Here is a 14274-nt window from a genome sequence, read left to right as displayed (position 1 = left end):
AGGACTTATCAAACCATTTTCCACCCTCAGTGAGAATGTACAAGCATTCCTGTGTCAAACCTTCCATGTTCCATCTCTGTAATAGTATCCCAGGTTCTTTTTCACATCTGTCTGCCAATACACCGGATGTTGTAGTGGTTAATGAAGAGTCCAAAGAAGTGTTTGTTTTAGAGGTAGCCTGCACCTTTGACTCCAGCCTAGAGGAAGCCTTTATGACCAAGGTCATTAAATACCAACCACTCCTAAATACCATCTTAGAGCTGGGTTATAGGTGCAGACTACTTGTTTTCATATTTGGCAGCCTAGGACACACTCACAGGTTGGTTGTAAGAGGGCTTCAACAACTTGGGATGCCCAAAAAGGGGGCTAAACGGCTTGCAAAGTACTGTGCTGTCTCTGCTATTATTGGCAGCCGCCATATATGGCGGAGACGCTGCTACTTATACCCTTGAGAACTGAGTATTATGTTTTGTATTGTGAAGACCTATGCCACTGGTCCATGATTTTGTGAATGTACTCTACTGCACCTTCAATATTTGTGTCCTTGTACGTTTTCTCCTATGTAGACATAAATAAATTGTTAAAATGTGTGCGTGTGTGTGTGCGCACATGTGTTGGTTGGTCACTCACTGTTCCTCAGGTTGTGGCAGGTTAACACATATTGTGCAGTCAGATCTGCTGTGTTTCCTTCTCCCAGGACAATTCCTAGTCTGGACTTGTCATCCTGGGAGCTGAGTTTGTTAAAGAACATTTCTCTGGCTGGTTTGAATTTTTCACATTTTAGGAGGAACTCAGTGGCTTGGATCTAACTTTTCAAGAGGTAATTTTGCATTTATCAATATTGAGATATGGCAACAATTCCTGGATGCTGCTGGTGACAGACGATACTCAGCAGCAAATGCTGGTATACATGTACAGTATGTTATGAGAGTATGCATACTGAAAAAAAACATTTTTAAGGAATACACCCAGTTAGTGGGAGACTGTCCTCTTGGTCAACTTACCCGTTAAGTGATGAGAACATGGACACCAAAATCATCCATGTGTCCCCAGATTGTTGGCTTTGCTAACATTTTAGCACTATGTTGAGTGATATTAGGAGACTAGCATTGTCCAAAGCAAAAAGACCGATCTCTTAGTAATAAACCATCATTGTACCTTATACAGCATGGTAGGATGGTCATCCCTCACTTTGCGTAGGCTACACTGGTACATTTTAGTCTATAAGATTATTTCAGGCAAATTACCTATTTACTTAAGCCAGAAGTATTTATTTTTGCAAAGCAGTCATAATCTTAGGTCGCACAAATGGCTTCAGTTTAAAGTGCCTTCTAGCAGAACAGAGGTTGGCAAATCAAGCCTGTTCTGCTATGGTCCTTGGTCCTGGAACGATTTGCAGGCCAATCTCAAACTTGAGACCCTTATCTCTTTATATGATTTTAAACTTAGAATAATGGAAGTGGTCACTGTTAGCTGCAGTTGCTTCAACTAACAAACACATGACTAAATATTGCTGCCTTGTTTTTGTTTATGCACTGTATTATGTAATGTATTCTTGTTGTACCTATTGTTGCTGTTGTGATTTGATGTTGTTGTCCTGTTATGTGTTTGATGCTGCTATTTGACCCTGTCTTGGCTAGGTCTCACTTGTAAAAGAGGTTTTAATCTCAATGTGACTTCCTAGTTAAATAAAGGTTATTATTATACAATATCACATGTAGATTCATACATTTTAAAAACGAAATATCATTAGCTCAACATGGCTGATGTGGGTTTATTTTTTTAACTATTTCAAGTGAGCAACCACGTATTAATCCACTACTCAGTGATTTTTAGCTGTACACAGTCTCTCCCTGCCAACCACACTCACTTCCTATGGAAACAGGAAAAGTAGTAGTAGCCTGGTTGTTTGGAAAAAGTACCTACATTATTTTTGTATCATATTTTTTGTGAATTTTATCAATCTCTGTGATAAACATACTGCCAAACCTAGCCACATATCATTTAACATTACTTACCTTTTGAGATGAACCTACTATCACTCAACATAGTGTTTGTTGAAGTGTTAGCATGGAGCACCAGAGTGAACATTCACACATGGATGATTTTGGTGTCTCTGTTCTCTTCACCTAACAGGTAAGTTGACTTAACAGGACAATCTCCCAATAACCTTGTGTATTCCTTTAACAACATAGAAGTATCAAAGATTATTTCCGTTGTTTTACAAGTCTGCACTTTCCTGATTTTGTGTTGTTTTTCTTTACCATTTAACTGACTATTTTACCCAGAGTGACTTACACTGAGTCAGCAAGTAAGCAGCTCAGTGTCTTGCTAAGGACATATGGCTGTTTGGCAGATATGGGGATAGAACCTGTGACCTTTCAGCTATGGGATGCTCTTCCCACTACACCACCCTTCCGCCCTAAATCTTTTTATGTAATGTGTATGAGAATGTCCAAGATAAAGAATTAAAGAAAGTAAGATAAAGTAATTCAGCACATGCACTCTCTTTAAATATGCTCCAAAAAGGTATACTTCAGCATGAGAGCGACGCATGTGGGGCAGAGGACAGAAAGACACATGAATAATGCATTATACAACACCTGGCAGATGGTGCACTCACTGCTGCTGGGAGCTGCTGTAGTCATGGACAAGCACACACTCACTAGTTAACAATACTCCAGGCATTCTCTGTTTAGTCACACCTTATGGGAAGTTAGGTCTACAAATGACAGCGTAGATACCCACAGGAAGGTAGCGCTAAGCAGGGACACAGGGACAAAATGTGCTACCTGGGTACACAGTCGTCCCATGCTTGTATGTTCCCTTCTAAACTATGTATTTAGTTGTCTATTTTGTATTTTGTATCAATTTTTACACATTTGGCTGTAAAAGACTGTAAAATAATAACAATTAATACATTTTTTATGCTAAAAAAGCATAAAGAGAGACTGGTAGCAATGCTAGCATATTAGCTGTCCCCGGCAAGTATCCAGTTAGTCTGCGTGAGTCTATAATTAAACCCAGTCTCAATCTAGTCAAGCTAGAATTAATGAGAAATTAATTAATGAGACATTCTATGGATACACAGTAATATGAGACACAGTCATAGTTGTTTCCATATGGTGCTGCCTGCAGGATCCTATATAAACAATCCTAATTGAGTGAAGGGGATGGACACAGCAGAGCAGGGATCCTCTGTCTCCAGCTAAGACAACACAGTGGGTTGTAAAATTGACAGGAAATTGACAGGGAGATGAGCTGAAGTTCACACAGTAAGATCGACTTTAATTAGGCTCTTGCACTATGGGCAATTCCCCACTTCCCCATTCTATAAGCTAATGATAACACATCCCCTATAGTGTCTAAATAAGACCGGGTTACGTGTTGCTGGGTAGGTCTGATTGTGAATATCGAGGAGTTTCCCACATTGGTAAGTATGGCAAGGAAGTCACTTTGCATCAGAACTTCACAAACCTCATGCATGATAGTTCAGATGAAAAAAATGCAGGAAAAACGCTGAAAAATTCAGATGTCAAATATACAAATACACACACACAATTGTTTTGAACTTGTGATTTTGGTTGCTGTGTCAAGCACCTTGCGGCTAAATTTACTTTATAAACCAGACTTATGATTTCATGCTGCATAATACAGTGTCTACTGCACTATCATAATGTTGTGCTAGATCACACCTTTTTGCATGTAATTCCATCCTTATAACCCTAAAGGAACTGATCTCAGATCAATGAATCAGATCTCACAGAGAAGCTGGCCAGAGCAGAGTCTGTGAATGACAAGGCAGATTTGTTGTAGTTTGGTGAAGTAAAGGTGACACCCGTGACCTCAAACACTTTGAGCCTCGCCCTAACTTCACACGAGGAACTGAGGCCACAAATTTCAGCCATCATTATCCGTGTCTGAGACCAAAGCGCTGCAGAGAGTGATGCTCATTTGACCCTGGAGGATCACAAGATTAACAACAGTTGAGCTTTCAAGGCTTTCATCTCTGATCTGAGAGGAAAAGCCTTCCACACCCTGAGGGATGAATTGTGTCTGAGGCGAGGGCCTGTCATCCTCAGTTACCTCATTTCAATTCTTCATATCTGAGACAATGCTATGACCTTAATTACTCTGTCTGCGCTGTAATCTCGTGTGTGACTTCCCTTCCTTGCTGCTGGGAAATTTTCCTCAGCACCACGTGGCTTGAGGTTTTGCAAAAACCCTCCCGAGTGAATACTTTCAGGGTCAATATAGCTTAAAACAATCTTATACAATAATACCAGATTCTCTCTAATGCATGTCATAATGATGTGGTTCTCAACCTTTTTCATATCAAGGACCCCTAATTTAGTCCACATTAGGCCCACAGACCCCCATTTGATGAGATTCTGTCTCTCAGACACAACTCTGAGAATATTTTTATTCCTAGATATGATTTTGTCCAAAATTCCATGACTATCTGTGTTGTAGGTAGAGAGATAACAGAGAAACTATGATCAAAACAGTCATTCTCCTACATTCTATAATCGTTCTTGTAAATGAAATAATGAAGTTTAACAATTCAGCAATTTGCTGGGGGACCCCCTGGAATGCCCTCAAGGACCCCTGGTGGTCCCCGGACCCCCCATTGAGAACCACTGTCATAATGCGTTACAATACATGTATTTTTTCTGATAGAAGTGTAAGAATGTGCATCTGATACCTCACTTTTTGCTTTAAATAAAGTGTTACCCTTTTTGCAACAAAGCAAAACTGTTGTTTGTGGTATTAAACATAACACAGAGGTGTTATGTTTAATACCACAAACAACAGTTACTTTGAAAGTAGCGCTGGTCTAATTTTTTAAATTAGATTTTTTAAATTGGACCCTTGCTCTGTTCTGGATTATCCTGCCTGTATTTGCATTTCATCATTTGTTGTGTCTTCTATCAGGACCACAAACGTAGAGGTTCTTGTCATGAGTGATGCTAAGTCATCAATAAGCTAAAACTGTAGCAATGAGTACTACAATCACATCGTTCACAAACCACAGGTAGCCTAATTGCAGTGCTACATGCTAGGTGCGGAGCCATTGTGCGGTCCTTGACTGATTTTCTACATTCAACAAGCCCTCAGTTTCCTTGCTTCATCTTGGGCAAGTTTGTTCTTCAGCAGCGATTACAAGGCAGCTGGCTACACAATCACTGTACATATGTAAGAAGGCTGATCACTGCCAGATCACTATAATTATGATGTAAATCAGGGAGAAAAGGAAGCAAAAACCAGGGTTTAGGGCTTGAATGAATAGAATAGAATAGAATAGAATAGAATAGAATAGAATAGAATAGAATAGAATAGAATGGACAGAAATACAGAAGTCACATTTTCACATTCAATCAGTGAAGTGAAGAGGTAATATATAATACAATGAAAAATAATACTGCTTTGTCATTTGCTTTTTTTGGCTTGAGAACGAAATGTGTTGTGACGCCTGTCACTGGTTCATAGCACCGTCCTGCTGCCAAAGGTGTGAGTTTTCAAAAGCCAGAAACTTCAGCACCTGGCAAAGTAACTGTTGAGTCGTTGGTATTGATCAGCAACCCTACTAAACGCCCATCATCACCACTATCATCACTTGCTATGCTATGGGACAGTAACATCTTACTTAAGGCACCATTAATTAGCCCCAAAGGGAATTTTTCCTGCATATAAAGACAGCCAACAGTGCCACCAAGTTTCCACCAATTTCATGTTTGGTATATTTTCATTTCATACATATATTCTGCATTCATTCTTTTCTTTGCCTGTTATTTTGGACACCCTAATAATGCTGTAATCCATACCTTTCCCCCCATACTTTTCATTCATACATTCTACCTAACATAGTCTAGTGTTGAAAATGTCAGTTGTTAAATATGTAACCCTCCTTTGCTATATTCCTGCTTGCATTCTATTTTTATGTTTTTATTATTTTTTTATTGGCTGTATCCTGTTGCTATTTACTGCTGCAGTGCCCCAGTTTCCCACGGGGATCATTAAAGTTTTATATTTTTATTGTATCTTAAGTTTAAGCCTGGCTCGAGGGTCAGTGTATTCTGTTATGAGGGAGATGTGATCTTCTTCACCAGAGGCACAGCACATGATGTTTGCAGTGGCGGCTAATGTTGGGAAAGGTTAAGAGAGATTCCCAGATCTCCAGGAAAGATACTGCGTAAGCCTATAACCTGATTATGGCAGCGCATCAGATCTGTTGCTCAAATGACACTGCATGCTGTAACTGTGCATTAAGGAGAGCTGGTGTAAACTGAAACTGTGCTGTGTTGAGTCTGCCTCATATGGGGATGTCCCTTTTTGACTTATAGGGGGAGAAACAACACAAGAACATGTGCTGCATCATGTGATTGCCCACTGGGAAGCTTTGTGTGTGTAAAGTGCTGCTCATGTGCTCGCTCTCTAGAGCTGAGTGTGACACTGAGTTTATTATTTAGCTCCTTTACAATGAAAAGTGAGAAATGTGGAAGGAAAGACTGAAGGAACCCTCGAGGGCTTATGGGTAAAGGATTTATATATATATTTATAGTTTATTGCTTTATATATTTTAACCCTTATTTATCCAGGGAAGGTTTGCTGAGCATGCATGCACTTATTTTATTTGGCAACCCCCTGCTTCACACTCACACTGTTAAACACCCTGGAGCTATCACTTTTTTTGTCACTTTTTTTGTCACTTTTCCCTATAGATTTTGTGGTGCAGGATGAGAACCAGCAACCCTCTAGTCACAAGCCCACTTCTCTAGCCTTTTAGTCTACCGCTGCCCCAAAAATGAAATCTCAATATTTGAAAGGATGGAGATATTCAAAAATACATCATTGGTACTCTGTACACTGTGCAATGACAACACAGATACACTGATAAAACGCTGACATGCGCTCACACATGCATGTCTGCTGATCTGCAGTCAACACATGCAGTAGTGTTCGTGTGTAACACAGACATATTGATGTGAGTATTGATCGGACTGCTGCTGAGTTTGCAGGGATGTGTATTATTGATACTGGGTCTGAGTGAGTGAGTGAGTAAGTGAGTGAGTGAGTGAGTGAGTGAGTGAGTGAGTGGTCCAATCCCAATGTCCCCCCTACGGACTGGGCCCTGAGCCCTCACAGACTTAATTGACGTCACCTGTGTGCACAGCTGTAGTGCCTGAGTGCGAGAAGTCATGAGGGCTCGAAATGGGACAGCACTTTGTGGTATCACGTGTTGCCTTGACGACGACAGACATTGCTATCTCCCCTCAATTAATCAATTTGTTATTTACTCTTTGTTTGCGCTTTTGTCTAAACAGCATTATTAAGCTAAAATGAAAAAAATGTTGATGAATAATGTTAAATAGCCTTAGGTATATGTTTTGTAACATTGCAAAGTTTATACTGTGCTAATGGATGTAGAAAATACTCTTCATTCTACTAGAGGTTAACCTGCACTACATCATTACAATATGTAGAATATGTAAAAAAAAAAAAAAAAAGAAACAGTAGGAGGTACGTTGAAAGGAAACGGTACTTTTAATAAAGCTTAATGAGCACAAATAATCACATAAGAAAGGCTATATTACATGCTGCTTATATTAGCAGCATCTAACATCCTTCTTAAACGTTTAGGAAAATTTAACTTTCTTTTTTCTCAAATGAGCTGTTTATTATGTTTTAATGTTGCAATGTTTTCTCTTTTAACTGTATCTTGCATGTAATTTGATCCTTTCATGGATGTTTCTCTCTAAGCTCTTGTTAATTGTTTTTTTGTGGTTATTTTTCCTTAATTATGTTTTTTTTTTCTTTTGTATCAGGTGTATTGGCAGAAATGTTCCACATACATGAATATTAACGTCACAAATGCTATAAACTGTGGGTAATTCCCTCAAGCATAGTCTACAGAAATGCAGATTTGCTGAAATTCTGCATAAAGGGCTCATAAAGTCCGCCAGTGAGCCCTCACACACTTACCAATTTCACAGTGGGACGGCCCTGAACCCTCGCGGACTTGTCGGGAACGCGCGTCAAAGTCTGTGAGTCTGTGACATTGGGACTGGGCCAGTGAGGCAATCAAGGGGTGTGTCCCAAAGCTTTTTCACTCTTCCTCCGTTCCTCCCCTCCCTTCCTACCACTCCTCTCCTACCAGGAAGTAACTTGGAGGCAACAAAGGAAGGAATGGAGGAGAGGAGGGTGCGAGGGAAAGTGGAGGCCTTTTGGGACAGTTTATTTGCTCTTCCATCATTAAAAATGGGCATCTGCTATTGATGAAGTGGCCCTATCAACATTGGTGAATAAATTTTCCAGTTGGACCAGTTCCAACAAGTCTGACTCTCACAACATTGTTTTTGTGAGATATCGACCCATCCTATCTACATGCATAATTAGCCCACATTTGGAAAGGAGTGGTACTGTACATTTTAAAATAATTACCTGCCATGTTTTTTCAAGTTTTGTCAAGTTTTGAGCCGCTTCTCTCGTCTCCACTAGTGGGGCAGAAGAGCAACATGGCAACAATTTCTGGGTCACGGAGGAAGGAGGAGGTAGTGGAGGAAAGGGGGAGTGATTTTTGGGACGCACCCAAGCAGTGAACTGAGCAGCACAAGGGAGAATCACTTGTGGTCAGTGCTTGTGCATGATTGCACGTAAAAAAAGTGATGTCTGGCAATACTTAGTGATTCCTAGAGAGAAAAAGAATAAATGGGGAGAAAAGGAGCAGAGATGAAGACGTTATGTGATGAGGCAAAAGTGTAGCCTCTATGTGTGTCAGGAGAAAGACACAGGAGAGACTAGAGTGAGCAATGCTCCCTGATCCATTCAAATGACAGCGTTCACTGGACCTGACAGCACACGCACCCAGAGAGCGTGCATCAGGATTATTCGTCATACTGAAGCATAACTGCTCTTCCTCTGTCTCCACTGGGAGCAAATCTATTACTCAACCCAAGACAACCTGGTCAGCAATGAGAGAACGGCCTACACATGGAGAGGCAAAAAAACAAAACACTACAGGACAGAGCTGAACAAACAATCTTGTATAATCCTACACTGTTTTAATTTCCATATCCTCTTAGAATATTGACATATTGGCAATATTGAAACATTTCATTTAGAATGTGGTTGAAATTAGTCAGGATGTTGATATAAGATGCCAAAATTGGAGTTAAATATTTTGGTTCCTCAAATCATCACAACCAATAATCATGATCATACATGTGATCACAACATCTAGCACAATCATTGCGATGACCTTTTTTTCTCCACTGTAATCATGCAGCCCTACTAGCAAGGTTCACACACTTGTCCCCCACTCATAAATGCCCACCCAAACCATTGTATTCGATATAATGAAGCAAATCAAAACACCTATTTTGGATTTTCATTAGCCTGTCATCATGTCAGCTATGTCAACTTTAACACATATGTCCGCCTTCACTGTCAACAGACTGTAAAATAGAAAAAGTGATAACTTTGTTGAGAGCCTCCGACCAACACTAGCCAGTTAGCTGTAACCCACAAACACCAAGATGGACTACGTGTATCTATCCTGGGTTTCAGTTCTATGATGAGAGGGTGATTCATTGGCATCTGACCCTGTTTACCCTCCTAAGTGGATCTGTATGGATCACATCATCTCAATATGGGCTCAGGTTCTCTCCGCTGGCAATGAGATTTCACAACAACAAAGCCTGCTGGTCGTCCAGCTGTTGATAAATCCCCAGCGGCGCTCACTCCTGGCTGATGCCACGCCAAGCTGGCACCTAATAAAACATAGGCACACACTCACACACACTGGGGGCTGCATCGCCTCCATTCATGGTGTAGGGCTAGGGCTGCACAACTAATCCTTCATAATCATATATATCCTAATTTTAGTTTCCACAGATTATAATTGTAGAATATTTGCATATTGGCAATATCAAAACACTTCCTTGCAGAACATATGCTGTCCTCGAAAATAGTCAAGATGTTGATATAAGATGCAAAAAGTACTTTTGTTCCTCATAACATCGAAACCAATAATTCTGATAAATAAAGGTGATCACAATATCTTGCAAATAATCGGGATTATCATTTTAGCCAGAATGATGCAGCCCTATTTAGAGCGTATGCACATCCAGTGAGTGGGTGATGGTTTCCAAACATAGGAGAGATTTATCTTCCAGTCTTTTCAGTCCTGTGATTCAAAATTCTTCATGGCAGATTAGCATGAGGAAGCATACACCCCCCTGTCCTCACTTTAGTGATGTATGCACACACCCACTCTGCCAGACAAGTGCCTGCGAATCAAGTAATTTCGTAGAAAGGCCCCATGCAACTAGGCATAACTACTATATATACTGGTTCAATCTTAGTACTGTGTCCTGTTTAGTTCTTGTGGGCTACATGTTGCCCTAGGGAGGGACACTGAACTGGTCAGTTGTGTCTGCAGCCGGGGCTGACTTGAGATGACAGGCATTTGCACATCTAAATTGGGTTCACAGTAGGGCAGCCAAAGTTGAAACATTAGATGCAGAGAGAGAGAGAGAGAGTTTGTGCACACCATGTTCTTACTGAATGTCTAACATCATCCAGGGTAATAGATTGCTGAGAAACAAAAAGCAGAGGAGCATGGATTAAACAATTAAGCTCTAGGAAATGGTCACTCAATCAAATAATAGCTTGTCAACAGCCTGAAGAACAGCCTTTATGTGAAGGGAAAAAACAGAACCGACTACCACAACTATGTGAATTTAGGAAGTCAGGGCACTAAATTTCCATATTACACACTGTGTAATTGGGACTGCCCCAAGGATTAAACCTGTGACCTTGTAGTAAAGGTCCAGCCTCACCAACCACAGGCCACCCTGGTCCTTTATTTGGGACCGACTGAGGAGAAGTGAATGTGACTCGGTGCTGTCAGGCGTTGGCCACTCTGACATTAACGATAATGAGAATAGGAACAGTCAGTGCACTTGTCAATACACTGAGTTCAAATAATATATTGGACTTGTGTGCTGTCAAATGTAAACTCTGCAAAATGGAAAGTAAACTGAGTTGTTCCTTGTAAAACAGGTCTTGTTTGAGCCTGGGGGTTAGGCATCCTACACTAACCAGTCTGCAAATTCAGTAATTCCTCACGTTCCATCTCCTAAAAGCAGCAAATGACCGTGTAAATAGTTAAAATATTTCACCAGGTCTGCATTTTCTCATGTTCCACCTCCTTTTTTTTTTTTTGGAGCTGTGCTCACATACGGCCCGCTTTGTGGAAGCAAAGTAACAAGTTAGCTTTTCATGAGTCGAGGCCCAAGCACTAAATGTTGCTTTATAATACGGCCACTTAAAAGACAACACAGCTGGCTTATTACTGGCTTGGCAAGAGGATGCAGCGGAGCCCAAATGGATTCTGTACGCCTCAACATATGATGTGATATCAATAATGAAACAGTTGATCTTAGGTCTGGCTGCAATGCTGGTCTCAATTATCAAGTTGACTCAGGATGACAGAGGCTGGCAGGGCAAATATTGAACGAGCAAATACTGTAAACCTGCCATTCTACCATAGTCACAGGACACAGAACTACTGCTTTCCATTCTAACACATCTTAAGACTATGATCAGGTCTGACCAGCTGTAAACATACTGAGACATGCTGTACAGTTGAAACCCCTGAGAAAGATATCCCATGGTATTAGGCTATACCCACAACACAGCATTGAAACAGGCAGACTAGCACAGCTGGGCTCATAGAACAGTGCTTTACTGCTTAGTCTCAGTGGTGGAAGCCTATAACACATATTATTGCTGTTTAAAAGAAAAGCTTGGACCGAGAGTGCAGTTTACTCTTGACCTCCCCTTATTAAAAAAAAGCTCTATAATATTCTAGTAGGAACTTACAGTGTGTCTGTGGTACCCAATAGTGAGTTTACAACGACCATCATATGGCATTTTGGCATCACTACCATATGGTGTCATTATAATATCACTATAGAGATTTATATATTGGGTCTATTCAATACTGAGTTTACAGTGACCTTATGATATTTAATGGTATTTTTTTTTTTTTTATCTCATATGGGTTCACTATAAAATGGTGTCCCTATCATTTTCCTGTAAGGAGTTATGATTTTGCTGTAATATTTGAATTGTATCCTTCTAAAATGCATTACAGGAATATTATAGGGATTTTTCGTTATGGTGTAAAATACTGTAGAAAGGCCAGCTGCCTACACCTTATCCCCACCTCCAATAGTATACACATAACGCAGGCGATATAGTAATAATAATAAAAAAAGCTGCTGATGTTTACGCCTTGCTGAGTGCTCACACTGGTCCAGGAAGGATCCGCTCACTTCCAAAGGATGCTGCACGGTGCTATGGAAGAAAAGATGGACGCATAGGTTACTCACTCTGCGTAACCGGTGGCCCACGGCAATCGCTTGGTCTCTTTTAGTATGAGGATCGGTCTCGCAATGTGATCCGCCGAGCACTCGACCTCGTCCGGAGACAGTCCCAGGAACTCCGGTCTGCTGTACGGGAATTTCAGCGGCAAATCCGAGGCGCCGGGATGGTCACCGTTGGAGCCGCCAGCCATCATACCTCCCATAAAATTGGCCACAGCCGATTTCACCCGCGTAAGCATGGTCCTGCCGCAGCGTGGGTCCAGGCGATGCGATTGCGTGAGTCCCCCCGCCCGATGTTCCCCGCACGGCGACGTAGTTTTGCGGTGCAAGCGGAGGCGTTTGACAACAGCGGCCGCAACTCATTCAGTCCTCAATGAACGCGGAAATAAGCCCACACGGCGCACACTCCGGTCATGTGACAAACCGGTTGCTGCTGGTGGATTTGGTCGCACTGGCATCTCAGTGAGCAGCTTATTGTTGACAGTGCTGGAGGTCAAAGGTGCGTAATCCTGGAGTGACGAGCGGCTCCCGGGCAAGGTGCAGGGCGGACTGGGTGCTGTCTGCAGAGGGACTGTCCCACACGCACACACACACACACACACACACACACACACACACACACACACACAAGCACACACACACACACACAAGCACACAAGCACACACTCACTTGCAATACTATACATGTGAGCACATTCCATTCACTTAGCCTACATTCATTTATTATAAACTCAGCCTTCCTTCTATCCAGGGATGTGGAGGGTAAACCCACCTAAATCCTGTGTACCTACCTTTTAATTTGCAGTAATACAGTTTACCCGCCTTTGTAGACTAACATAACTAGACTGACATAAATAGACCTAAATTGATAATATCCATCATACAAAGTAGCATCAAACAGGTGCAAGTTATATAAAGATAGAGTCTTAAGAGGTGATTGTGATGCCTTATAATGCTCACTGACTGCAGGTCATGGTTTACCCAGTTTTTATTTACCACAACCCAAACTACTACATTCCTATCTATAACAGCTATAAATTTATCCTGTCTTATCCTAATCCTAGTATACAACTGATGTCTCCTTTTCCAAGATTGACAAAATGTCCTCACTTTGGCTGATTTTCCTCATCTTTCTATGCTTGTGAGGACAGTGAAGCAATCTGTCCTCATGAGGAAGAAAGGAAAGCATGCACACATGGACACACACACACACACACACACACATGCACAAGCGTGCACGCATGCGCACAAGTATTCACACATACACACACACTCACCAAACACAGACAGACAGCCCTGCATCAGGGTGAGTGCAGTCAGCTGACTTTGGCATGCTCTTTGGAGTCGTAGTCTAGATTTTCTGCCTGAGAAAACATCCTCTGTCAATAAGAGGGCTGGACAAACAAGACTACAATGGAAAAAGGAAACAAATAAGCACATTATATAAATGAAGTAACATGAGGCCTGCAGTTTAAAAAATGAGCGACACTGGTCTTTAACTAAAATTTTAGGCTATGCAATGAACTCAGCAGATGAAAGTCAACTCTTTTACTAGATGACACAGAGAAAAGCTATTTGACACATTCATTTGGTTACAGTAAAACCAGAAATATTACTATAAATCTGACATATTTGGACGATTATATGAAACATCACATGCCTACACTGCCTGCTGTTACTTTGGCATTTTTGTTTCAGTCTACTGTGAATTTGCTTTGGCCAGCGAGTTGGTTGAAATGTGATTGGTTGGGTGTCAGGCCAACCCACCAGAACGCATGAACACACAAACACACTTTATTTGAGTTGGATTTCTAGAAGTAAACCTCACAAAATTATCTGCTATTGACTCCCACTGCAGACCAGCCAACCCACAGATGATCAC

The 14274-nt window shown here is 41.2% G+C and overlaps 1 protein-coding gene across 1 annotated transcript in view; it reads right to left on the bottom strand.

Moving 5' to 3' along the window:
• The window catches only part of LOC139646902 (protein phosphatase 1H-like), a 37316-nt gene extending 24685 nt beyond the window's left edge, over positions 1 to 12631 (bottom strand). The window contains exon 1 of the mRNA XM_071522682.1: positions 12399 to 12631. Coding sequence (XP_071378783.1) covers positions 12399 to 12631 — 233 coding nt within the window. The remainder of the gene's footprint in view (positions 1 to 12398) is intronic.
• Positions 12632 to 14274: the final 1643 nt, after the last annotated feature.

The sequence above is a fragment of the Centroberyx affinis genome, unplaced genomic scaffold (assembly GCF_046629955.1).
Source record: "Centroberyx affinis isolate AG114_WGS23_722 - 3 ecotype Tasmania unplaced genomic scaffold, CSIRO-AGI_Caff_v1 ptg001013l_1, whole genome shotgun sequence".
NCBI classification, from domain to species: Eukaryota; Metazoa; Chordata; class Actinopteri; order Beryciformes; family Berycidae; genus Centroberyx; species Centroberyx affinis.
This window is presented reverse-complemented; position numbering and strand designations above follow the sequence as displayed.